At 45.1% G+C, this 24730-nt stretch overlaps 2 protein-coding genes across 2 annotated transcripts; one reads left to right on the top strand and one right to left on the bottom strand.

Annotated features, from left to right (window-relative positions):
- Positions 1–3058: 3058 nt before the first annotated feature.
- On the top strand, positions 3059–4944 carry pmch (pro-melanin-concentrating hormone; the record flags this gene model as incomplete). Its single annotated transcript, XM_083906730.1, has 3 exons — positions 3059–3313; positions 4632–4779; positions 4883–4944. 3 exons carry the CDS (start codon positions 3059–3061, stop codon positions 4942–4944), a joined length of 465 nt encoding a protein of 154 aa, XP_083762856.1.
- Positions 4945–6000: 1056 nt separating this feature from the next.
- Positions 6001–24257, bottom strand: parpbp (PARP1 binding protein; the record flags this gene model as incomplete). Its single annotated transcript, XM_083906729.1, has 11 exons — positions 6001–6323; positions 6995–7181; positions 12297–12378; positions 14126–14307; positions 14425–14608; positions 19399–19553; positions 19685–19855; positions 21497–21607; positions 22476–22712; positions 23650–23805; positions 24252–24257. 11 exons carry the CDS (start codon positions 24255–24257, stop codon positions 6001–6003), a joined length of 1794 nt encoding a protein of 597 aa, XP_083762855.1.
- Positions 24258–24730: the final 473 nt, after the last annotated feature.

Here is a 24730-nt window from a genome sequence, read left to right as displayed (position 1 = left end):
CCCGCCGAGCGCCCCGAGAGAGCACGCCCGCCACGCAGAGCCGCATGACACGCAGAAAATAAGTGACGATTTATGAAAGCAGCTAGCTAACTAGCTAGCGAGCAACTACCCGCCGAGCGCCCCGAGAGAGCACGCCCGCCACGCAGAGCTGCATGACGCGCAGAAAACAAGTGACGATTTATGAAAGCAGCTAGCTAACTAGCGAGTGGCTACCCGCCGAGCGCCCCGAGAGAGCACGCCCGCCACGCAGAAAATAAGTGACGATTTATGAAAGCAGCTAGCTAACTAGCTAGCGAGCGGCTACCCGCCGAGCGCCCCGAGAGAGCACGCCCGCCACGCAGAGCCGCGTGGCCCGCAAAAAATAAGTGACGATTTATGAAAGCAGCTAGTTAAATAGCTTAGCGAGCGGCTACCCGCCGAGTGCCCCGAGAGAGCATGCCCGCCGCGCAGAGCCGCATGACGCGCAGAAAATAAGTGACGATTTATGAAAGCAGCTAGCTAGCTAGCGAGTGGCTACCCGCCGAGCGCCCCGAGAGGGCACGCCCGCCACGCAGAAAATAAGTGATGATTTATGAAAGCAGCTAGCTAGCTAGTGAGCGGCTGAGTTAAGCAACGTATACCAGGATCTATAAATCCCACCAAAAACAACAGTGACAGCCAGTCGGGAGCAGACGATTGGTGACAACCCACTAACTGGCTATAACGTGGTGAAAGGAAACACTACCCTGTTAATATTTAATGGCATGTGAGCAAATTACCGCCATAGCACAGCACATTGTGGTGTTTCAGGGTTTGGCACGTGACGCACGGGCTTTTGTGCAAATTGGGTTGAAATTTAAGTCCGTCGTCTCAGGAGTGGATTAAATAATTCAGTATGTACAACTGAGATTTATGTTCAAAAGTTTGGGCTCACTTAGAAATGTCCTTGTTTTTGAAGGAAAAGCTCTTTTTTTTTTTACAATGAATATAACATTAAATTAATCACAAATACATTGTTGACGTGGTAAACGACTATTCTAGCTGCAAACGTCTGGTTTTTAATGGAATACGTGCATAGGTGTATAGAGGCCCATTTCCTGTGTTCTATTGATATGTTGCTAATGGCGTTAGAAGGCTATTGGATGGTTAGAAAACCCTTGTGCAATGGTTTTGCTGGTACTTTAATGAAAGGGCAAAATGATTATTTTGATTAAAAATCATTATTTCTAGTCTCGACTATATTTTCAATCCATTTTGGGACTCTTTTGATGAATAAAAGTGTGACTTTCAATGGAAAACGCAACAAAAATTGTACAGGTGAGCCCAAACTTTTGAACTTCTGAAAGCAACTCAGTTGCAAATGATATTATATGCATTTTTTTAAGTTAAACTAAAACAAAAAGACTCAATTTGACCTATTTAGTCGTCAGCTGAGGTCATTGGCAGCAGGTGTGGGAGGTTAAATTGGGGGCGGGGCAAAGGTTGATGGTGAACGTTCAAGGGAGCAGAGTCGGACTCAGTCGCTGCAGGTGTTAGATTGTGTAACAAGTTGATGTTTTTCCCGTCGACTGAAGCAGTTTTTGACGTTTTTGCCCGAGTGAGACGTCACACGCGAGGACTATGAGGTGTTTGGAAGATACCAATGACCCGGGGGAAGACCTGGTGCTCTACAGGGCTCTGAAACTGGTTTTCTCCAGGCCCAAAACCAAACTGTGAGTCAAACATTTGGAAATTTGGCGCAATGTATTCTCAGGGAAACATTTGAAAGCCTAATTTAATGTCATTTAATAGAGTTTTATGCCTGTAATTTTAATCCAAATGCATGTTTTTGTTAAATGTTATGTTCTATGAAATGTGCTGATTGTTCCAGTTACGGAAAATACTACAATAATTTTCCACGACCCATTAACCCATTCTTTTGAGGCCTCCAAATTTGCTGCATCTTTAATTAAAGGTGCATTATGTCATAAATCTAAATCAACTGGTCATAAAAACCCTCCTAATATGTCACAGAGACTCAGGAATAATGTTCATATAACAAACTGAACTCACCAACAACAACAGTACACACAAAATATTTGCATTAAAATTTTTTTTGCAGACTGCAAATCATGTTTATGTTTTAAACGCCACCAACCAATCATTGCAGTCAGTAGAGTCTCGGCTGCCGCACAACCACGGGGGTTGCCAGTTACGTCAGAAAACGAAAACCTAAAAGACGTCGGTGTTTTGTATTTTTTTGAACGTAGTAACCGTTTTTTTTGGCCACATTCTTACATACGGCGTCCTTTAAAGCTAAACTTTTCGTTAATTAAACGATAGTTTTAAATGACGCGCAATGGGGTGTAAAGGGGTTTTTATCAAACGTATCTCGGAAAATGATTCGTTTACCGTTTCAAAATGATATCGGATGTTTTAGAAATGGTGTAAATTAGCCAAACCGTGTCACATAATGACTTCTGACTCCGTACGACATGTTAATCTAAGCTAATCTAAGCTAATCTACCAACCGCGTGGCTGTATATTCTTATTTAGCATCCAGATCTCAATCTTTTCTGTTCCTATGACTCATGATTTGCCGTCGTAACCTGTCCGTATTGGTGTCACTTTTTCGAGGGTTGGTCATACGTGTTTATTAGCCTTTTGTCCGAGCTCCATCTTGGTGCCATTCATCGGCCGGGGGGCTCACCGTGGGCGTCCCTGGGTCTCTGTCCTGACTCCTGCTGGGCTCATTTCAGCGCGAGGATTTGGCGAGAATGAACTCGCCAAATAATCCCTGGGGCCCTTTTCACCTCCTTGACCCCGAGGGAGAATCACGGGGCGGCCGTTGGAATTACCGCGTCCAAACAGACAGAACGAGGCTATTCACCGCTGAAAGAAATCACACGCGTTAATGGAACCGCGGGCGCAATCCCTTTGAGAATCCCGTGATCTTTGACCTCCTGAGATGGACGAACCACCGCGGGAGATCGTGCCACGATATATATACGGCAGAGGAGAATCCGGTCACCACAGTCGACGGGCGAGACGAGATCTGCCGCAGCGAAAAAAAACCCCCCCAAAATCTCTTCGATACACGATGATCTCCACCTACTCCGTCCTGTTCGCCCTGGTGCTGTTCTCCGAGCTGAGCAGCCACTCGGTGGCCGAGGCCTTGCCCGCGACCAAAGCGGACGCCGACGGGGGCGTCGCCGCGGAGCAGGAGAGCCTCGCGTCGCTGCTGGGCGACGAAGTCTTGGCCGAGCGCGCCATGGCGGTTCCGCCCGCGTACAGGCAGAGCTTCGCGGCGGACGGCCGGGACGACGACGGAAACCCCAACGTCATCGTCTTCTCCGTAAGTGTTTTTTTTTGCTTTTTCTTGCAAATTTTACTCAATGGAGGGGGGGGGGGTTGCTTTAGTGTTGCCCAAAGTTCGTCCATTTTCTACCGCTTTACCCTAACCATAGAAGGGTTGCTGACCTGGGGGGGGATGGGCGGGGTAGACCCATGGACACACTTTTTTCTTGCAAATTTTACTCAATGTTCAGAACGTAGCGTGGGGGGGGGGGTTCTTTAGGGTTGCCCAAAGTTTGTCCATTTTCTACCGCTTTACCTTAGAAGGGTTGCTGACCTGGGGGGGGGATGGTCGGGGTAGACCCATGGACACATGGGTTGAACATGCAAAACTCCATGCAGAAAGTCCCTTGATCAAATTGGGGTTGGGCCCCTGGTCTTGCTAACCACCGGGTAGTGCTAACCTGCAACACCAACCGCGTGCGCGCCCCCCCCCCCACCCCCCACAGGTTAAAAACGATATCTATTGAACTCCGTTTTATTGCGACCCTATCGAGCTCTTTTTTCGACTGCAACCGATGAATTTGATTCAATTTCACAAGCTATTTGGATCTTTCCTCAGTTGGTTTATCCCAAATAAAGTGCCTCGGCTGTGGCCCGCGCTCGACCGCCAGTGACCGTCGCGCGTCATAACCGTTAACTGTACGAGATCTCTCTCTCTCTCTCTCTCTCTCTCTCTCTCTCTCTCTCTCTCTCCGTCTTTGTATAAACAAACCAGAGTTCAGCAAAACAACAAAGAGCACATTTGAACCCCCCGTCGATTGGCCACCGTTGTCATGTCTACCGTTTTGTCTTTATTTCGTACACACACGCGTCTATGAAAATCTTATTTTACAACGGCACTGGAAAATGGGAAGTACCATTAGCCCCCGAAAAAAAAAAAAAACGGGTCAAACGATCACAAGCCTATAAATTTAACGGGCAAAATGATGATGATAAATCAGCGTTTCCTCAAACGTTTTGGCCGCCGCCGCCGCGGCCGCGCGCAGAGTTTATCTGGCAGCTGCGTCTCCTGTGTGTCATGAACACACGGCGGTTATCTCTATGGTAATGGCTAACAGGCGGAGAACAAAGTCGTCTGACGTGAGCCGGGTGCTGCGGAGGGGGAAAATGGGCCGCTGTGCTATTGTTAAAAAAAAAAAAAACCGGGGAAACACATTTCTTCCATCTTGGGGTTCCTGTGGCTTGGATCAGCTGCTAAAAGGCAGATCCAGCACCTGTGCTGCGACTTAAAAAAAAACATCATCTTGAGTTCAGAGTTCAGATCCTGTGTGAAAATCACCGATATGACCGATAATAATAATAATGTGTTTCATCAGGACGTGAGGCGGAAAGGACACCGCATCCGCGGCCGCTTGAACCCGGCCTTCGCCGCCCAGAGCCTCCCTCAGCTCGCCGACCGGAAGCCGAGCTACGTTCCGCCCGAGTACAGTCTGAAGATGGATCGCAGAGACGCCGACCTCAACAGTAAATGATCAAGGAAACCGTTCCGTTTCGTCATGAATCGTTTTCAAAACGTTCACGTGGACCCTAACCCTCTCTATTCTCTCTCTCTGTCCTTTCTCCCCAGTGTTGCGGTGCATGATCGGCAGAGTTTACCGACCCTGCTGGGGAAGCAGCGAGAACCTCTGAAAAACCTGTGTTTGTGTGACCATGAAATGCTTTTCCTTGTACGAAAAATAATGGTGCACAAAAATGTAAAAGCAAAATAAAACGTTTATTCAAACCGAGAGACCTGTAGCATGTTATTGTGGGATTAAACGACCAATAATGTATAGAAAAAATGTCAACATTAAAAAAATAAACATCAAATGTGAAAAAGCAAAAATATCAAAACTGTCTGAAAACATGTCATTTGTATTTGCAACCGTTTACCGATATATATACACATTGAACAAAAAGTATTTTGTTGCCGAGTTAGCAGCAAAGATGGATGCTAGCAGGCAATTAGCATAAAAACTTGATACTATATTTGTTTGAACCACAGAACCACCAAATATAAACACCTAATTAAAACAACATTGATATGAAGGCTAAATTTGTTGGAACTGCTTCGCTAACCAGTTAGCTTAGCCAAGTGATGCCTAGTTTTTCCTTATTTTCCCAAAATGTTGGTTGACATCTTTAAAAAAAACAAGATTAAACATAATCACAGACGACTCAGTGGGAGGAAAAAACACTGAATAACATTTCACTGTTATGATATTAGCATGAAAGAGGATGATTAGAGTCTGAAGAAGCTAGTTAGCGTCCCTTGCCTGGCTATTAGCTTCTTCTTGCTGGGTGCTTTGAGACACTGGCGGGGTAAAAATATCAAAACTGTCTGAAAACATGTTATTTGCAACCGTTTACCGATATATACACATTGAACAAAGAAAGGTATGGTGATATATTTTAAACGATTCTTCCCTTTTGTTGCCGAGTTAGCAAAAACAATGGATGCTAGCAGGCAATTAGCATAAAAAAACGTGATACTACTGTATATTTGTTTAAAAGACAAACAGAACCACCAAATATAAACACTTAATTAAAACAACATTAATCTGAATGCTAAATTTGTTGTAACTGCTTCGCTAACCAGTTAGCTTAGCCAAGTAATGACTAGTTTTTTTTAATCTTTGTGATTATGGTGGAGGAAAAAAAGAGAAAAACATTTCAATGTCATGATATTAGCATGAACGATGACGATTAGAGTCTGAAGAAGCTAGTTAGCGTGCCCTGCCCGGCTATTAGCTTCTTCTTGCTAGAGGCCTTGTTGATATTCTTGCTGGGCGCTTTGACGGAGACACTGGCGGGGCGTTTCTTCTCTGGAGGCTCATTCTCTGATCCGCCGTGTTGGTCGGCTTCCACCTGCTTCCTCTTGTTGCCCTTGCTCTGCGTCCGAGTGCCAGTTTTCTTTCGGCCGCCAGCGCCTGCCACTCCGGTCTGGGCATTAGCGCTCCTTGGCTGCGGCGCGGCTCCCTGCCGAACGCCACTCGGCTCCTTATTTGGACATCCAGAGGTCGGCTTGGCTGGTGCGACTGAAACGAAACAAAAGCAAGTGTGAAAACCATGTAGGGGAAAAAAAACAAACAAAAAAAAAAAACGGTGTGACGAAATTGCTGACGTTAGCTGCTATTTGAAGCAGGCTTTGTGCTTGTTCTCTGAAGTTGAACATTTAACATTTATTCACGTTCCCTGACTGAGCGGAGCCTGAAATCCCCCGTGAAACAAATGACAGGAAGGGGGGGGGAAATGAGCGAAAATATATCTAACGCGAATGTGTGGTGTTTTTACTGCAGATGTGGGGCCTGTGCAGTTTTTATAGAATGGGGATTCTGTAATGGTTAATGGTTAAGTGCTGGTCCCAGGGCTGGAGCCGAGGAGGCGTGTCCGGGGGGGGCCTCGGTCCAGCCGCGTGGCGTCAGAGGAAACAGAAATATATCCCAGCAGAAAGGGAACGCTGCGCGGCCGGTGTTGACATTTTCAGTTTGTTTTTTTCTCTCCGAATGCAGCAGAGAACAAAAAGTACCTGTAGCGTGTCCAGAAAATGAAGGTCAAGCCTGTACCTGTGATAAATATCAGGACGTGTCCGCGCGCAGCCTCGGAAAATTACCTACCAGGTGACGTTCTGGGCCCCGAGCCCCTTCTGTGGGCGTCTTTCTCGGGTTTCTTGGGATCAACGCAACTGGCGCGCGGACACTTTTATTTATCAAGCGCGTACCTGCGAGTCGTTCCTCGGCCTCCGCTGCGGCGGTGTTCGGTTTCGGTGCCGGGTGAACGCAGGTGGGAACCTGGCTGGTGCTGGGGAAGTCCAGCACGCGGCTGAGAGGCAGCTCCTCGTCTTGGTACGTGCAAGCAAACTGGGACCGGACGACTCGGCCTCTTGGCTGCAACAAAACAAAGAAAAAACAAAACAAACTGATGCAATATGGCAACATACTGTCGATGTAAAGTTGTTTTTTTAACCCCCGGTTAATCCATCAAAGTAAAGTAAAGAGATTAAACTCACAATTCTAGAAATTAGGGGATCACTTCATCATCGGGCCTATTTTAGGTAGCTAGGTTTGCCAACTCGCAAGCTAATCTAGCCTCCTTCGTAAACGCATTACGCAGCATTAAGAACATCATCGCAATGCGGGGAAATCAAACTCCCCGAGTACAACTGGCGCTACACGTAGCTGCCTAATGAAGATTGATAAATCACAAACGGACCCAGATTTTACATCACTTTTTTTAAACTGAACGAGGAGTTTAATGCAATCCTTTTGTTGCCAGAAAGGATGGATGCTAGCAGGCAATTAGCTTTTCAGCTTTCGTAAAAACTTGATAATATATTTGGATCGATTTAAAAATGCAAACTAAACCACAGAACCACCAGATATAAACACCGAATAAATAACAACATTGATCTGAACGCTAAATTTGTTGCAACTGCTTAGCTAGCTACCAGTTAGCTTCGCTAAGTGATGCTGTTATGGGGAAAGAAAACGCCTAGCTTGAACTTATTTTCCCAAAATCTTGGTTGACATCTTTACGCAGTATAACGCAGCATTAACAACATCATCGCAATGTGGGAAATCAAACTCCCCGAGTACAACTGGCGCTACATGCAGCTGCCTAATGAGTCGTCAGCGACTGATTAAGATTGAAATCACTTTTTTAGAATGAACAAGTAGTTTAATGGATCTTTTTCGTAACTCCATTTCTAAGAAATTGCTGGTGCAGCGCCTCATTTTGTTGCCAAGTTAGCAGAAAGTTTGGATGCTAGCAGGAAATTAGCTTTTTAGCTTTCGTAAAAACTTTGGAATCGGTTTAAAAATGCAAACTAAACCACAGAACCACCAGGAAGAAACATTGATCCGAACGCTAAATTTGTTGCAACTGCTTAGCTAACCAGTTAGCTTCGCTAAGTGATGCCGTTATGGGGGAAAGAAAAAGCCTAGCTTGAACTTATTTTCCCAAAATGTCGGTTAACATCTTTACGCAGTATTACGCGGCGCTACATGTAGCTGCCTAATGAGTTGTTAGCGACTGATGAAGATTGATAAATCACTTTTTTTTATAAACTGAACGAGGAGTTTAATTGATCTTTTTCGTACCTCCATTTCTAAAAAATTAGTGGTGCAGCGCCTCATTTTGTTGCCAAGTTAGCAGAAAGTTTGGATGCTAGCAGGAAATTAGCTTTTTAGCTTTCGTAAAAACTTGACACTACATTTGGATCGGGTTTAACAATGCAAACTAAACCACAGAACCACCAGGAAGAAACATTGATCCGAGCGCTAAATTCGTTGCAACTGCTTAGCTAACCAGTTAGCTTCGCTAAGTGACGCCGTTATGGGGAAAGAAAAAGCCTAGCTTTAACTTATTTTCCCAAAATGTCGGTTAACATCTTTACGCAGTATTACGCGATGCTACATGTAGCTGCCTAATGAGTTGTTAGCGACTGATGAAGATTGATAAATCACTTTTTTTTATAAACTGAACGAGGAGTTTAATTGATCTTTTTCGTACCTCCATTTCTAAGAAATTGCTGGTGCAGCACCTCATTTTGTTGCCAAGTTAGCAAAAAGTTTGGATGCTAGCAGGAAATTAGCTTTTTAGCTTTCGTAAAAACTTGACACTACATTTGGATCGGGTTTAACAATGCAAACTAAACCACAGAACCACCAGGAAGAAACATTGATCCGAACGCTAAATTTGTTGCAACTGCTTAGCTAACCAGCTAGCTTCGCTAAGTGATGCCGTTATGGGGGAAAGAAAAAGCCTAGCTTGAACTTATTTTCCCAAAATGTCGGTTAACATCTTTACGCAGTATTACGCAGCTGCCTAATGAGTCGTTAGCGACTGATGATGATTGATAAATCACTTTTTTTTTTTAAACTGAACGAGGAGTTTAATGGATCTTTTTCGTAACTCCATTTCTAAGACATAGCTGGTGCAGCGCCTCATTAAAAAGCTCCTTTCTGGACAATCCTGGCCCTGGGGGCACACACGCACGGATCCACGGCTTTTTTTCCCCCCCATCTACTCGTTTGATCTACGGCTGCTTGGAGATGATCGCAGTCCAAGGATTTCACCCTTCGGTCCGTAACGGAGGAGAAATCCGAGAGTGGGAATGTGAAGCTGGGTGGGCCAATAAAACACAACGGGATCAAAGCCTTTTTTTTGCGAAAGAACGTCTTTAAATAAAACAACAGACAACACCAAAACTGCTGCGTAAGGCCGAGGCTCTCGCTTCAATAATGTGAGCTAAGAAAAAAAAAAAAAAAAAAAGGGTCTACGCTGCCGTGGTTTTTGCACGCCAATTAAAATATCTGAAACAATGGGAGGGGATGGAAGAGTGAACACAGCCAAACCACGACTGACGGAGAACATTTTAATCCAATTACAACAGGTGGAAGCCTTGACGCGGCACCGCGCGGGTCAGGATGGACCGACGTTTCCTCCGTCGGAGTCCTCGGATAACCTTTCGCACGCGCATTCCCCGACGAGCGCCCGCGCGCAAACCCAGGTGCGAGCAATTTTGTGTTTGGACGCGCGTTCTTCCCATTGCCGCGGCGTTATCGTATCATCGGGTGGAATCTCTGGACGCGTCCCAACACCGGAAAAACTAAATCCGTCCGCGTGCCGGGTGACGTCGGCGCATGACGAAACCCACCGACCCCCCGCAGAAGTGTGGGATTAAGTCCTCCGGCAGACAACCAGGAAACGATAACCTTTTCTAGATTACACCGCCGCCCCGCCCCGCCCTCCTCGCTCGCCGAGTTACGCGTCCGATACGGGCGTCTTCAAAGTGGAAATTGATGCAGAGAGAGCTTCCGCTCGATGGAGTTCAGGAAGCGGTGAGCTGCCCGGGGACCATTGCGGCGCACTCGCGCGGGAAGGGCGGCCAGATTGCGGGGAGCTTAAAAATGACATCTGCTCGCGCAATCAAATCAAAAAAAAAAAAAAGGAGCCGTTTAAAGAGAATGCGTTTCGCATACATGTTCAAAACAGTGGAGCGGTTAAACGACGTTAAAAAGGAGCAGCGCTACCCTTTAAACCAGGGGTCTCGAACGCCAACGACCTGGGGGCCACACAAAGCGTCTAGTTTGGTCAGTCAGGGGCCGGTGAAGTCAAAAAAAAGGCCAACTTTTTGAGAAAAAGACATGGAAATAATAATATTTATGATGATATTTCATACAAGTTCTTATTAAAAGTGATTGTTTCGATATGGAACGGAAAAAGTTGACAATATAACCATATTTATGACATAGTAACATAACATTGTAATAAAAAACAAACAGAAATAACTAATTTAGAGCTGCAACTTACCTAATACGTCGGACAATAACGTCATACTATACTTTGTCCTCCAAAATGTCATGCTACACAATTTAGTCCAAAATCTGACAATCTTTTGAAAAAGAAAATTTCATCCAAAATTGGACCAAACCGTCATACTATACTATGTCGTCGACCAAAAAGTCATAGCATACTATCTGGTCCAAAATTTGACAATTTTTTTGGAAAAAAAAATTTGGTCCAAAATTTGACCAAAACGTTATACTATGTCGTCCAAAATCTGACAAGCTTTTAGAAACATTTTTTTTGTCCAAAATGTGACCAAAACATCATACTATACTATGTCGTCGACCAAAATGTCATAATACACTATTTAGTCCGCAATCTGACCATTTTAAAAAAAAAAAAAAATTTGGTCCAAAATTTTACAAAAATGTCATACTATACTGTCGTCCAAAAAATGAAAATTTCATCCAAAATTGGACCAAAACGTTATGCTAGGTCGTCCAAAATCTGCCAATTTTTTGAAAACATTTTTTTTGTCCAAAATCTGACCAAAACGTCATACTATACTATGTCGTCCATGTTCGGACAATTATTTTGGAAAAGAAAATTTCATCCAAAATTGGACCAAAACGTCATACTATACTATGTTGTCGACCAAAAAGTCATAGCATACTATCTGGTCCAAAATTTGACCATTTTTTTGGGGAAAAAAAATTTGGTCCAAAATTTGACCAAAACGTCATACTATGTCTTCAAAAATCTGAAATTTTTTTAAAAACATTTTTTTTAGTCCAAAATGTGATCAAAACGTCATACTATACTATGTACTAATTTACGATTTGGACAATTTGAAGTCCCGCCCCCTTTCTTAGAGTCTGCAAATGGACACTATTGGAATTTGAGGCTAACTTTAAGTTTAAAAAAAAAGCCTTAGAAATGCTTGGTCTGATGATGGCTCTGCAGAACCAGACGATTTGTGATTTCGCTGCACTGCAGTTCAGTTTACTGGAACTTTTACTGCTTTTATAGGATATTTATGGATTATGGAAGATGCTAGCATATAGTGATATCTATTTTTCACTGTTCAGTGCTACAACCCCAGGAGGGGCGATAGAGTTGAGTTTGTGATCAAGTTACACCATTTTTTCCTGTTATCTGATGCGATACAGCTATAGCAATGCAGACTAATCCGTAATATATCCTGTTTTCGTGTGCCTTGGTTCAAGGTATCGGTGTTAAAGTACAAAAGAAAATGTACTCTTACTTTCCTCCCGCCGAGTGCGTTTGTGTTATATTCACTGGAAAAACAAGACGACCGTGCCAAAATGAGCCCCCGCAGCCAGGAAGTAAACATGAGATAGCGGTATCGGATATAGGAGTGTGCACCGTAAGCAGAGGGTTCTGTTGGTTAAGAGGCATCATCAGGCCTGCTTTAATGGTCTGAATTCCCCCACGAAATAAGTCATCATACGCCGCCGGATTCAAGCAGCGGCCTCAAACCAACACTAAGCGCTGAAACGCAGCTGTGCAAACGGGAACGGTGGAAGCCAGTTTGAGATTGTGAGCGTCGGCTAAGCAAATAAATAATAATACCAGGGAGAAATTACAGGATATAAAGACATTATTTTCAATGTTTGTACATCTGATTCAATTTGGAGCAGCCGACGGTTTTGGATTCGGCGCGGACAGAGGACAGAGGGGGCCTACTTTACCTTGGGCTCGAGCAGGTCTACTCGGCTCTGGACTCGGTTCCTCAGAGGTTGTGGAGAACATCCGGTCGACACTTCGGGAGACCTGAGCAGCGGGGCCGCGAATAAAAAGGAAAAGCAAAGACAAGCAGTTTAGCGATCGCTAAGTCAAAGAATCAACTGCTCTAAGATGGTTTCACTAACGTCAGACTGAGCCGAGGCTCGATATAGACCCCCCTTTCCCTGACCACAGCCAGTGGCTGTTTTTTTAAATAATATTTTCATTTCAGATGTTTGACCAGAGAAATTGTTCCAGTGTGGTGTGGGAGGATTTTCCTCCATATGGTTTCGGTGGAGAGTTGTAGAGAGGTCTCGTGATGGTTTAATTGCCGTTTTAGGGGCTTTCCCACTCCGACTGAATCCATGTAGTAGTGAAAATGGTCACGTCTACTTCAAAGCTTTGTAAATGATGTCTTATTTTGTTCTACTGGGTTAAAAACCCCACCAGAAAGCTTTTCTCAGCTTTTAGCTAGCTTAGAAACGTCCAAAAACATTTCCACCACAAGGTCACTAAACTTGAAGGGATGTCTTACAACGGCATGTTTTACTCATAGGGATCACATTTACAACGACTGACGTGTAGTTGTGGACGTTTTTGTTTGTTAAATTGCTAAAGCTGCTGTAAAAGATGTCTTATTTTGTTCTACTGGGTTAAAAACCCCACCAGAAAGCTTTTCTCAGCTTTTAGCTAGCTTAGAAACGTCCAAAAACATTTCCACCACAAGGTCACTAAACTTGAAGGGATGTCTTACAACGGCATGTTTTACTCATAGGGATCACATTTACAACGACTGACGTGTAGTTGTGGACGTTTTTGTTTGTTAAATTGCTAAAGCTGCTGTAAAAGATGTCTTATTTTGTTCTACTGGGTTAAAAACCCCACCAGAAAGCTTTTCTCAGCTTTTAGCTAGCTTAGAAACGTCCAAAAACATTTCCACCACAAGGTCCCTAAACTTGAAGGGATGTCTTACAACGGCATGTTTTACTCATAGGGATCACATTTACAATGACTGACGTGTAGTTGTGGACGTTTTTGTTTGTTAAATTGCTAAAGCTGCTGTAAAAGATGTAATCTTTTGGCTAACGTCCTGCCGTTAGCATTCCCCTCTCGCCTCCCCACGTCACCGTATGAACACATTTGGGTGTGTGGGTAAATACTCTGAAAAAAAAAATCTGATTCATTTCACGTGACTCCGGATTGTTAAAATGAGTCTCTAAAGTAACGCTAAACTTTAAAAACAGACGCACACATACGCAGTACACAGGTACGCTGATAATTTGTAGCGCTGCTCTTTTCCTTTAATAAACAGACCGCTCCAGTTCCACTGTAGGTGCGCTAACGGCGCTAAAAGTAGCTAATGCAGCTAACGGAGCTAAATGGTAAACGGTGCCTGGACTTTGGCGTCGTGGCACGTAAACATGACGCCATGCACGTCTTTTTCCGGTCAGTCGTCATGGAAACGCGTTGTGCGTTAATGCGCGTTAACCTATTGCACAGCACTAATTAATTTAGATTTATAAACTACATTTAAGATTTAAAGTGTAACTCTGTGGCTGTACACAAGCTAAAGCGGTGCACTGAGCTAAATGTGCTACATTTCTACATGTTAGCATGCTGATAAGTTTTGTAGATAAACAGCCAAAGCATTTCTGCTTAAATTAATTTGAACCAATAAATCAGTCATATAATGTTCAAATATAGCTTATTTAAAAACGTATGCTAATCTCTCAGAAAAACAACAGTCCACGTGCTACGTTGCCAGTTTCGTACTTGCGTACGTGCGGAAACCAACCTGAACAACGCGAGAACACACGTTTCTTCCGCTCCAGCGAGCTCGGGCTGATCTTCAGACAGCAGGTCCGCCTTGTTGGGACACGGCGGAGTCAGGGCGTCCTCGTCCAGCAGCGCCGTCAGCACCTTCACGGTGTCCCGACCTCCGTACGCCGTGGCGTGATTCACTGCGTACGCTCTCGGCTGTAGAGGGGGGGGGAAAGCAACGCGACGACAATCAGGGCGCACGGAGACGAGAGAGCCAAGATTGTCTGATATTAGCCTGGCTAAAGAGCAGCTATACCGCTATACATTAATTACCCTGGCAGGGCTGATGCCCGTCCCGCTTCCATTAGCCGCCTGCTTCTGGACCCGGTGCATCTGGCGGATCCTCTCCTTCAGCTCCTTTGCCGTCTCGTCGGCGGCGGCGTACAGTGCGTCGCCGCTGCTGCGTCCCTTCACCAGCGCTGCCCTGATGGCGGCCACTAGCTTGGCCCCGCACGCGCTGAGATTAAGCACAGTGACACTCGCTGTTGACGTCTGCTGGAAGAGCGCTATTGTGCTGCACAAGTGTGGGGAGGTTTGCATTTGTTTTGGAAAGGACTCGACTCTTGTGCTCAACACACACATTTTCATCTGGATGGAATTAATGGTGCTCAAAAGTTCAGCCAATATTTGCCAACATTAATAACTCTCTCTTTATGCTGGCCAAGGCCTGGGCCTAAATGTCTACAAAAGATATACTGCAGCTTCACTTTCAATTAATTGGACGTCGTCTTAAAGGGCTCAAGGTAATTGTTTTCGTTTCACGTCCAGTCGAGCTTTATTTCATTGTGAATGCAGCTCTGCCAGTGTTGAGTACCGAGCAGCGAGTCTGTGTCATAGAACATCTTGTTTTTCATGTACGCACCCATGTAATCAGATTAAGCCACTCGTCTTGAAAGTGGACCTCTTGCCTATTTTGTCTAAGTGCTGCTTCTGGATCTACGCGTCCAGTACCCATTTCAAAGTAAGAGCAACCCCAACATTTCGGGTCCTTGAATCCAAACGAGAGTTTTATTGATGGATGGCACTTGACCAGGCCAACGAGTCCTAACTTTTAAGTCGAGCACGGCTACGTTATTTATGGCAGTTTTCAAAGGCAAACCATATACGCACCAACTGCAAACGTAGCAGACGCGCTTCCTGTGTGAATACCAGAGGTGCGTCAGCTCTACGTCAATCCCAGGACCCGATGTCCTGACGGTCAACTGGCAGCGCAGAACAATGACCGACTACGTTGGTGCCTCAGTTGGCATTTGACCATCTCTGCAACCACAGTGACCACAGCAATCAAGCAGCAAAGCAGTTGGCAGTAGTCCGTATTTGACTTTGACCCAACAGCGTCGATGGACGTCCACCACGTTGTTACGTGTCCAAATGGCCTAGGACGGTCAGAAATGTCTCTTTTATTAAACGGATAGTTCGGAATTTTGGACATAAGACCTATTTTCCAACTCAGCCAGTGTGATGGAGACGTCTGGAGACGTTTTCAAGAGATTTCATTCAAGCGCAAGTCAATGGTACAAGCTAGCATGGCATTAGAAACACTCATACCGACTCCACAGTGCACCCGTGGCAAATCAATTGTAACGGCAGACTATCGATGTACATATCTGTGTTGATAGAATAACATTTGAAACAATAACCCTGGCCTAACAGGAAGTATGATGCGCTGCTGCTGCTGCTGCTGAGACATAAATCCTTCAAATTGCAAGGTTGGTTTTATTTCAAACTTTATATCAACACAGATATGTACATCGATGGTCTGCTGTTACAATTGATTTGCCTTGGGTGCACTGTGGAGTCGGTATAAGTGTTTCTAATGCCATGCTAACTTGTATCATTGACTTGCGCTAGCCATAGCACCGGCGAGCTCGGCAACTGGAAGAACTGAATGAAATTTCTTTAAGACGTCTCCATCACACCGGCGGAGTTGGAAATGAGGTCTCATGTCCAAAATTCCGAACTATCCCTTTAAAAGTTCTGTGGTGTTTTTCCCTCCCATGCACGCACACTCTCTGCGCCGCATGTCCAAAAATCACAGCAACATATCACTTCTGCCGTTTCCCCCCCAACAGCCGAATGAAGGCGAGTAGAAGAACCTCGCAGTGTGTACGGTGGAAGAGGGGGTGGGGTGGTTGGGGGTGGTGGTGGTGGTGGTCCAGCCCTGACCCAGCTCTGATGTGAGAAAGCCAGGCCAAGTAACAGAACCGCTTAAGGAAAACAAATGTTCGGGCGAACACGCGGCCGTGATCTCGCCGTAGAAGGCGTTTGTATGAGGAAGCGGGGTCCTCCTCCGAGACGTTAAAAGACGCTGCCTGCTGAAAGACACGCGTTGGCCCGAGTTTCGCCAGCGTTTCACCGGACGCGGCGTGCGCTCACAGTCAATCAATTTAGATGAATCAATTACATTTAAAGGCGCCATATGTAAGAATGTGGCCAAAAACAGTTACTACATTCAAATTCAAATTCAAAACACCAAGGTCTTTTAGGTCTCGTTCTCTGACGTAACTGGCAACCCGCGGTTGCTCGGCACCTGAGACTCTACCGACTGCATTGATTGGTAGACGGCGGTAGGTGGCGCCACATGCCAAAACATGATTTCAAAACATAAACATGATTTGCAGTCTGCAAACTATTTTTTTTTATGCAAATATTTTGTCTGTACTGTTGTTGTTGGTGAGTTTCCTGAGTCTCTGTGACATATTAGGAGGATTTTATGGCCAGTTGCTTTAGATTTATTACATAATGCACCTTTAAGATTTAAAGTATAGCTCCGAGGCTGTACTTAAGCTAAAGCTAAATGTGCTACATTTCTACATGTTAGCACGCTAGTTTTGTGCGCTCGTCGGCCTGCGGGACTGCTACAGACCTCAAAGCTCGACTATCGTACGACCGGACCGCCCGAATCGTTTCTGATCGCCTCTGCTCTTGATGCGGTTGCCAAACGACATCCGAAACAATCTCACGGCCGCGGCGTGGACGGCGATCCGCAAAAAAGGCCTAAAAGGTTTGATGATAATTTCGTCCAAAGTGAGCCAACAGAACCAGAGTTATTTAGCAAAGACTTTGGCAAAAGGCTTTGATGTAGAAAAAACAAACAGGCTTTGGCGATCCAAATGTTATCATGAAAAAGCTTAGAGATTGGAGCCATTAGAGGGGATCTCAAGGAAATGATATGCTGCAGGGGGACAGGTGGATTTCATGATCGGTGCACAGGTGCCTGCCAGGCGGATAGAGCCGTTGAATATACGGCAGTGATCTACAGCATTAGTACGGCTCCCCCCGCAGAGCTGCTGAACCCAGTTCAGAAGTCTGAAACTTTTATGAAAATCAACGGGCATTAAATCAGCCGTAATAGACAGGAGGCCGAATTTAAGCAACACGCTGCACTGAATTTGACTCCCGTGTTTGCCAGAGGCTGATGCATACTTGGAATATAAGGACACAGTAAATTAAATGGAGATTTTTGCAAGGGTGCGTCACCTGAAACGAAAACGTTGGGGGGGGGGGGGGAATCATATCAGGATGTTTGGGATCATCTGCTGCAAACGTTTCCTTAATTACAGGATAAAAGATGGTTTGATTTGAATATCAATTTCTCCAAATACAGAATTCAGCTTGATGAGAAAACTAACAATTATGCAAAAGCCTGACCATCTTATTCCTCGGGTCGATTGTGTACCAGACTAACTTTTGAGATGCATTCCTTAACAACCGTAGCATGCAAACATGTTGACTACATGAATAATATTGCCAAGCCTCATCTTTTTCCTTAAAAAAAACCAGGGAAACCCTTTTCAGACAATCGTGAGGTTCGGTTATGATGATTCAGAGATGGAATCGGTGAGGGGAAAGGCAGCGGATTCTGTTTTTTTAATCTACAACGCTATCGAATTCTGTGTGGCTATGGCTGGGCGACAGCGAAAGCACAGCTTAAAGTGGCTTGATGGTCTCCTGCCCCCGAGTTTGAGGAATCGGTTCGCTCAAAAGAACCCATCCTGACGAGTTCCTAGAAATCTCCACGCCCCGTGGAAATCCGGCGCTGCCAACTCCGAGTCTGTTCTGGCCGGGCACGAAATGATGAATCCTCCAAAACAAAATACTAGCAAGAACAGCGCCATAAAAGGAATCGCCATAGAGACCATCCAAACAAAAAAAAAAAATATGGCACAAATGAATTAATTCCATCAGACAAAAGTAACAACTCCAGACTTGCACTGAAATCTGGACATTTTCGAGAACTTCTCCCACGCCAAACCTCCGAATAACGTCCCACTGGGCCCATGGCCCAAGGCCTCGGAAAGAGACGAATCTCTACGTCAATCCCAGGACTCCCAAAATCCAGAGGACGAACCCAATTTCATAAGGCGGCCATCTTGTGCCACCATGTTTCAACAGCAGCCCGAATGGACAAACCGGCCGGAAGCTTGTTACGCCAATGAAGTACGACATCCTTTCTGGTACGCCGAGGCAACCTTAGCTGCAAGACGTACTTGGGGAAAGAGAAGGGAACCCTTGGTTGTTATAATCTGCAGTGTCACCATTAGATGTCACTCGTTTTTTTTACACTCTTGACTTTGGGCAGTTTTGTCGGCATTGGTTGATTAAAGGCGCCATATGTAAGAATGTGGCCAAAAAAGGTTACTACATTCAAAATTCAAAATACCGAGGTCTTTTAGGTGTCGTTTTCTGACGTAACTGGCAACCCGCGGTTGCACGGCAGCTGAGACTCTACTGACTGCAATGATTGGTAGACGGCGGTAGGTGGCGCCAAAACATGATTTCAAAACATAAACATGCTTTGCAGTCTGCAAAATATTTTTTTAATGCACATATTTTGGCTGTACTGTTGTTGTTGGTGAGTTCAGTATGTTACATGAACATTATCCCTGAGTCTCATTAAAATCGGGCCAATTACTTAAAATTCCCCACTTTTGTTCTCGCAAACTTGAGAAATGTGGCTAAAAGTCCAAAATTCATTGCAAAACATATTTGTGTTGAGCAATTTTTGGATTCTTTGTTGTCATTAAAGAGTTCTAATATATCAGATGACGGTAAAGACGTCGGTTCTGGATAGCGCCAAGCTAATTCGTCAAAGAAACGGCAACTCGACTGCTCGAGTTGATTTAAAGTCAAAACGAGTATAATATGTCGAGTCGCTGCTTATTCTGTCACAAATGTCGGAGTCGTTTCCTTTTCGTATGTAACAGGAGCAAGTGAAAGGCTGGATTAAAAAGCTGCGTTGTGTACCTTGGGTCAGGCGTCTCCCCCAGTATTTCTTCCAGGTTGTCGAGAAACTGGACAAAGTCCGTCAGGCCTTTGACATGTTTCCTCAGTGGGTCCGAGTCAGCTGGAGCGTAGCCCTTTCCTCCGAGCTGGATCACTCTCACAAAAGATGTCACCGCCTGCGAAAATGAGCGAGCGCCAGAGAAGCCAAAGTCATAGTTTTGGTGGTTTAGCTCTTACGTAATGTGCAAATACGTCACCACTAAAAGCCTTGAGGAGAACATGCCCGAGTGTGAATGTTTCTTCTTACCAAGAAGAGGGAAGTGTTGCCGATACGCGCGGCGTGCTTGACGTCGGTGAACGCCTGGCGTCCGAGTGCGCGGCTGGGCACGTCGAGGGTTAGCGCCACGGCCATGTCGTTCTTTATGTTCACGAGCAGATTCAGATAGGAGCAGAAAACCCTCCTCACGGCCATTTTCACCTATTCATAACAAACGTTAAGTTACTTTAGTGTGAATATTAACTGTCAGTTCAGTCTAAGGATGTAGCTAGCAGATGCTCCGAAAACAAGGCTCTGTCAAAAAGCTAACAAATTAAAAGCTCTTTCACATTATGTTTTAACAGTTTTAAAGAAAACCAATACATAATTGTTACCTTTACACTTCAGTTTTATGGATTTAAAACCAAGATATGACTTCTAGCTAGCAAACAAGCTAGCTAGGTGCAGTTACTAATGATTGAACGGATAAAGTGTAAAGCAGCTTTGAGTGGTCAGCTATATAAATACAGACAATTTACCATTAGTCTTTAAGCCACGGTTGTAATTTTGTGCCACTATTTTGTCACAAAAACATTAAATAGCGTCGCTTTAATCTGGGATCTTGAGGACAAAACCAGACCCTTCTCACGGCCATTTTGACCTAGTAATAACAAACATTAAGTTACTCGCTGTGGGTCAAATGGTTTATGCTCATTCCTTTTCTTAGACTTTAGCTGGAATATTAATTGTCAGCTCAGTCTAAAGATGTAGCTAGCAGATGCTCCGAAAACAAGGCTACGTCAAAAGCTAACAAACTAAAAGCTCTATCGCGCATGTTTTATAACAGTTTTAAAGAAAACCAATACATAATTGTTACCTTTACACCTCAGTTTTTATGGGTTTAAAGCCAAGACATGACTTCTAGATAGCAAAAAAAATGCCTCAGCTAGCTAGCAAACCAAAGGCAGTAATGTAGGAGTAGGTGCAGTGACTCACTTTGAGTGGTTAGCTATATTAATACAGACCATGTACCATTAGTCTTTACTCCACAGTTGTAATTTTGTGCCCCCATTTTCTCACAAAAACATTAAATAGCGTCGCTTTAATCTGGGAGCTTGAGGACAAAGCCAGACAGTTTTCCCCAGGCTAAGCTAAGCTAACCGGCAGCCTTGTATTCACACAGACACAAGGACAAACAGAAGTGTGCGGTATTCACTTCCTCGTGGGTCTCTCCACTCGAAATAGAACAAACGCATTTGTCAAAGTGTCAAAACGTATTCCTCCGATAAAACCTTTTTGGCCGCCGCCGTGTTGCGTTGATCGACCACCAAAAGGGACAGTAGCTTTATCGCCGGAGTAAAACAACTAAAAACGGCAGCTTGACAGCTTGTATTAAACTCCAGAAATGACATCACCCTAACTCTTAGTGCAGCAGCGGCGGCGGCGGCGGCAGCGGCGGCAAGCCTGCGCTAAAAACCCATAAATTTGCAAGTGACACAGTGTGGAGGAAAGAGACCGTGTTGCAGAAGCACTTGTCCAGCCTCACACCGCGTTGTGTTTAAAACATCTGCTCGGTAATTGAATTCACGTTGCACTCTTAAATCTGCGCGATATGATATAGAGTTCCTGTCAATAAGAGCAGGGACGGGTTCCAGAGCAGAAATGAAGTACGCCGAGGAGAAGTAAACGCGTGGAACGTTGCCAGCGGGAGAGAAAAAGGGATTTCATGTTACTAGGAATGTTCTGCTTGGGGATGAAGTGGAAAGTGAGGGGGGTGGGGGGGGGTCTTCCTCTGGGGGGGGTTTTAAGAAATGAGTTGCAACGTTTTATTATTAATGTGCGCGAGAACAGCAGCGGGTCTACCTGTGAGCGGCAGGGCCTGCTTTTGCTCGATGGCGTTGACGGGACCGAGGACGAGTCTGGCAACTCCGAGGCGTCCGGGTTGCCTGTCGTTAGGAACTGAAAGAGCTCCATCTTGAGAAATAAAAAGACATATTAGTAAGGGCTGCAACAATTGGTCAATTAATCAACTATTTGGTGAAGCGGTTTGAGCGTTTTCTTCTGGAATTCTTCTGGAATCTATGTTCCGTATAAGATAGAAATCATTAAAACTGAATCATTTTGGAGCATGGGCAAAATAAGACATCCATCCATCCATCCATCTTCTACCGCTTATCCGAGGTCGGGTCGCGTGGGGTAGAAAGCGTAACCAGAGAATCCCGAGGCGTTCCCAGGCCAAACCGAAAGACATAGTCCTGGGTCTTCCCCGGGGGCCTCGTCCCAGTGGGACTTGCCCCGGAACACCTCACCAGACATTTGAGAACAATATCATTTAGAGGTTTGGGGAAACACAGATCAACAATTTCTGGTCCAAAGTACTCCATGCATGCCCTACTGCTTTATCCTCCACATGAACGTCAAGGGGGGCGCTGGTGCCAAACCTAGCTAGCATAGAGCTAAAGGCCCGTTCCACCCTGGACAGGTCGCCGTTCCATTGCAGGGTCACAGAGACAAACAACCATCCAAGCTCATGCTAACGGTCAATTTAGAGTGTCCAATTTGCCTAATCCGGCCCTGCGATGGACTGGCAAACTGTCTAGGGTGTACCCCGCCAATCGCCCTATGTCAGCTGAGATGGGCACAGCACACCCCTGCGACCCTCCAATGGAGGATAAAGCGGTAGATGATGGATGGATGGATGGATGGAATTTGCCTAATCCCCAAATCTGCGGAGAACCCGGAGGCCCAACCGGGGTGGTAAACCTTTGCCGCGAAGGCAAGAGCGCTAACCGCTACACAATCACTGCGATCGGCCCGACTTGAGCTAGCATCTCCTGCTCACCGCGCTCACGGGTTCCTCTGGGTCCGCGTCGGCCGCCCTCAGCTCTTTGCACACGGACAGGACGTCGGCGAGGTCAACGGTGTTGGAGCGCTTCAGGAAGGACTCGTACGCCTCCAGGATGAGATCGTAGTTCTCGAGGCGCGCGCCGCCGGGGGCCGGCAGGCGAAGTTTGCCTCGCAGTAAGTGTTTCCAGGCCATCAGGACGTCGCTCAGAGGCACTCTGAACTCTCGGCCGTGCTGTCACAGGAACGAGAGAGAGAGAGAGAGAGAGAGAGAGAGAGAGAGAGGACGAGTTGAAGGCGGCGGAGATAATTAGGTCGCCGCCTGGAACCGATCAGTGCGAAAGGACCAGTCGGAAACCGGCGGTCATGTCATCGGTGACAGAGGTGGTGACAGTCGGCCTGATGGTTCACTTCAACTATGTCATCCTGGTGATGGGAGTTGTGGTCTCTGAATGTGCCCAGTGCTTCATTCTTTGTTCATTTTAAAGCCGGGATACACACATTTTTGTTTCAAACTTGTGACGATGACAATGTCATAGTGTAATAGCAAAAGAAAAACTTTTAATTTAATTAATTCTCTATTAGTCTTTATTATTTATCGTATTTTTCATACCCGGGAGCTAATTATGACTGAACCCAAAGACGAGCCTGAGGAATAGTAGCCATTTTGCTAATGTTGCGTCTTCACGATAGCCACTTAAGTCGTCATTTTTGCCATTTTTTGGTCGTATTTTGGACTTTTCCATTGCTGCTTTATACCCTTTTGACAAAGGACTATTCCTGTCTTAAAGGCGCCATATGTAAGAATGTGGCCCAAAACAGTTCTACGTTCAAATTCAAAGGTCTTTTAGGTTTCGTTTTCTGACGTAACTGGCAACCCGTGGTTGCTCGGTAGCCGAGACTCTACTGACTGCAATGATTGGCAGACGGCGGTAGGTGGCGCCACATGACGCCAAAACATGATTTCAAAACATAAACATGATTTGCAGTCTGCAAAATGTTGTTGTTGGTGAGTTCAGTTTGTTATTTGAACATTATTCCTGAGTCTCTGTGACATGCACTTGTGCTTGTTGACGTTATTTCACCAAAACTGTTCAGTTTCTGAACAGATTCGCGTCGTCATTCGGGCCAATTATTCACCACCAAAGTGTTATTTTTGAGGTTCGGTTTACCCGTTTGCGGACTTCAGCCATGGCCAGCTGCAGCACCATCAGCATGCCGTCGGCTCCGTGAACGGTGGTCCTCTCAGACTGTAGAACCCTGTGGGCCTCCCTCCTGAAGGTCTTCACCATCAGCTTCAGACGCTCCCCCAGAGCCTCCTTTGTTCCCTGAAAGTGCATAAAAGATAACTAATTTGTGATGTAAAGGACATACAAACAAGCATGAAATATCTTTAGAATCACAATGAACTGTTTTTAGCTTCATTGCATAGCCATGCGTCTACAACATAATGTGTATAACGACAACAACAAAGCTGTACTAGCATCACATTTCACTCTGCCATACAGCAGATGGCATTTAAAAACCAAACAAATGTAACTATGAGGAAGAAAAATGCACTTAATGAAGATTAAAAACTACTCTGTAACCTGGTTATAACCATTTATTATCACTTAACTTGAGTCTTGTAGCTTACGGTTGACGAACTTTCAATTTAAATCCAAAAAAAACCACAACCCTCTATGTCCTAGTATTATATAAACACATAAATAACCGTTTTCGAACTATATGTAGACCACAAATCAGGAAAAAAAGACACTTAAATGCCACAAACCTCCATTTTTGAAGCAGCTTCCAAAAAAACACACGTCCCCCGACACAACAGCTGCTGTTTTGAAATTTTAAATCGCCGATGACGTATGTCCGCTTTCGACCAATCAGCTTTATAGAACACGGTAATGGGCGCGTCCTAATAAAATGTATTTATTATTTACATTCTTCTTCGACGTTGGAGCTAACAAACATGTTCTGTGTTTTATACACATCACAATGTACAGTTCGGAAGTTTTTTTAACGAATCAACTGCGTGATTCAACGTGTTTTCCCGCACACCTCAGTCTTCGTCTCCCCCTCGTCTCTTTGTGCTCAATGGTATAGTCCATGACGCATGCGGAAGACGGTTGAAAACATCCAGAAGGCGCGTAGTCTTGATTCATCGAAATTGTTGAAGTAAAATCTGGTAAAGTATAACATTCAGAGCTGTATTCTGACGTGTAGCCTGCCCGAATTAATCGGACTTATCTCAGTGCTGGC

Source organism: Microchirus variegatus, assembly GCF_963457635.1.
Source record: "Microchirus variegatus genome assembly, chromosome: 20".
Lineage (NCBI taxonomy): Eukaryota > Metazoa > Chordata > Actinopteri > Pleuronectiformes > Soleidae > Microchirus > Microchirus variegatus.
Note: the sequence above shows the minus strand (reverse complement) of the source record. Positions and strands in the feature narration are given on the sequence as shown.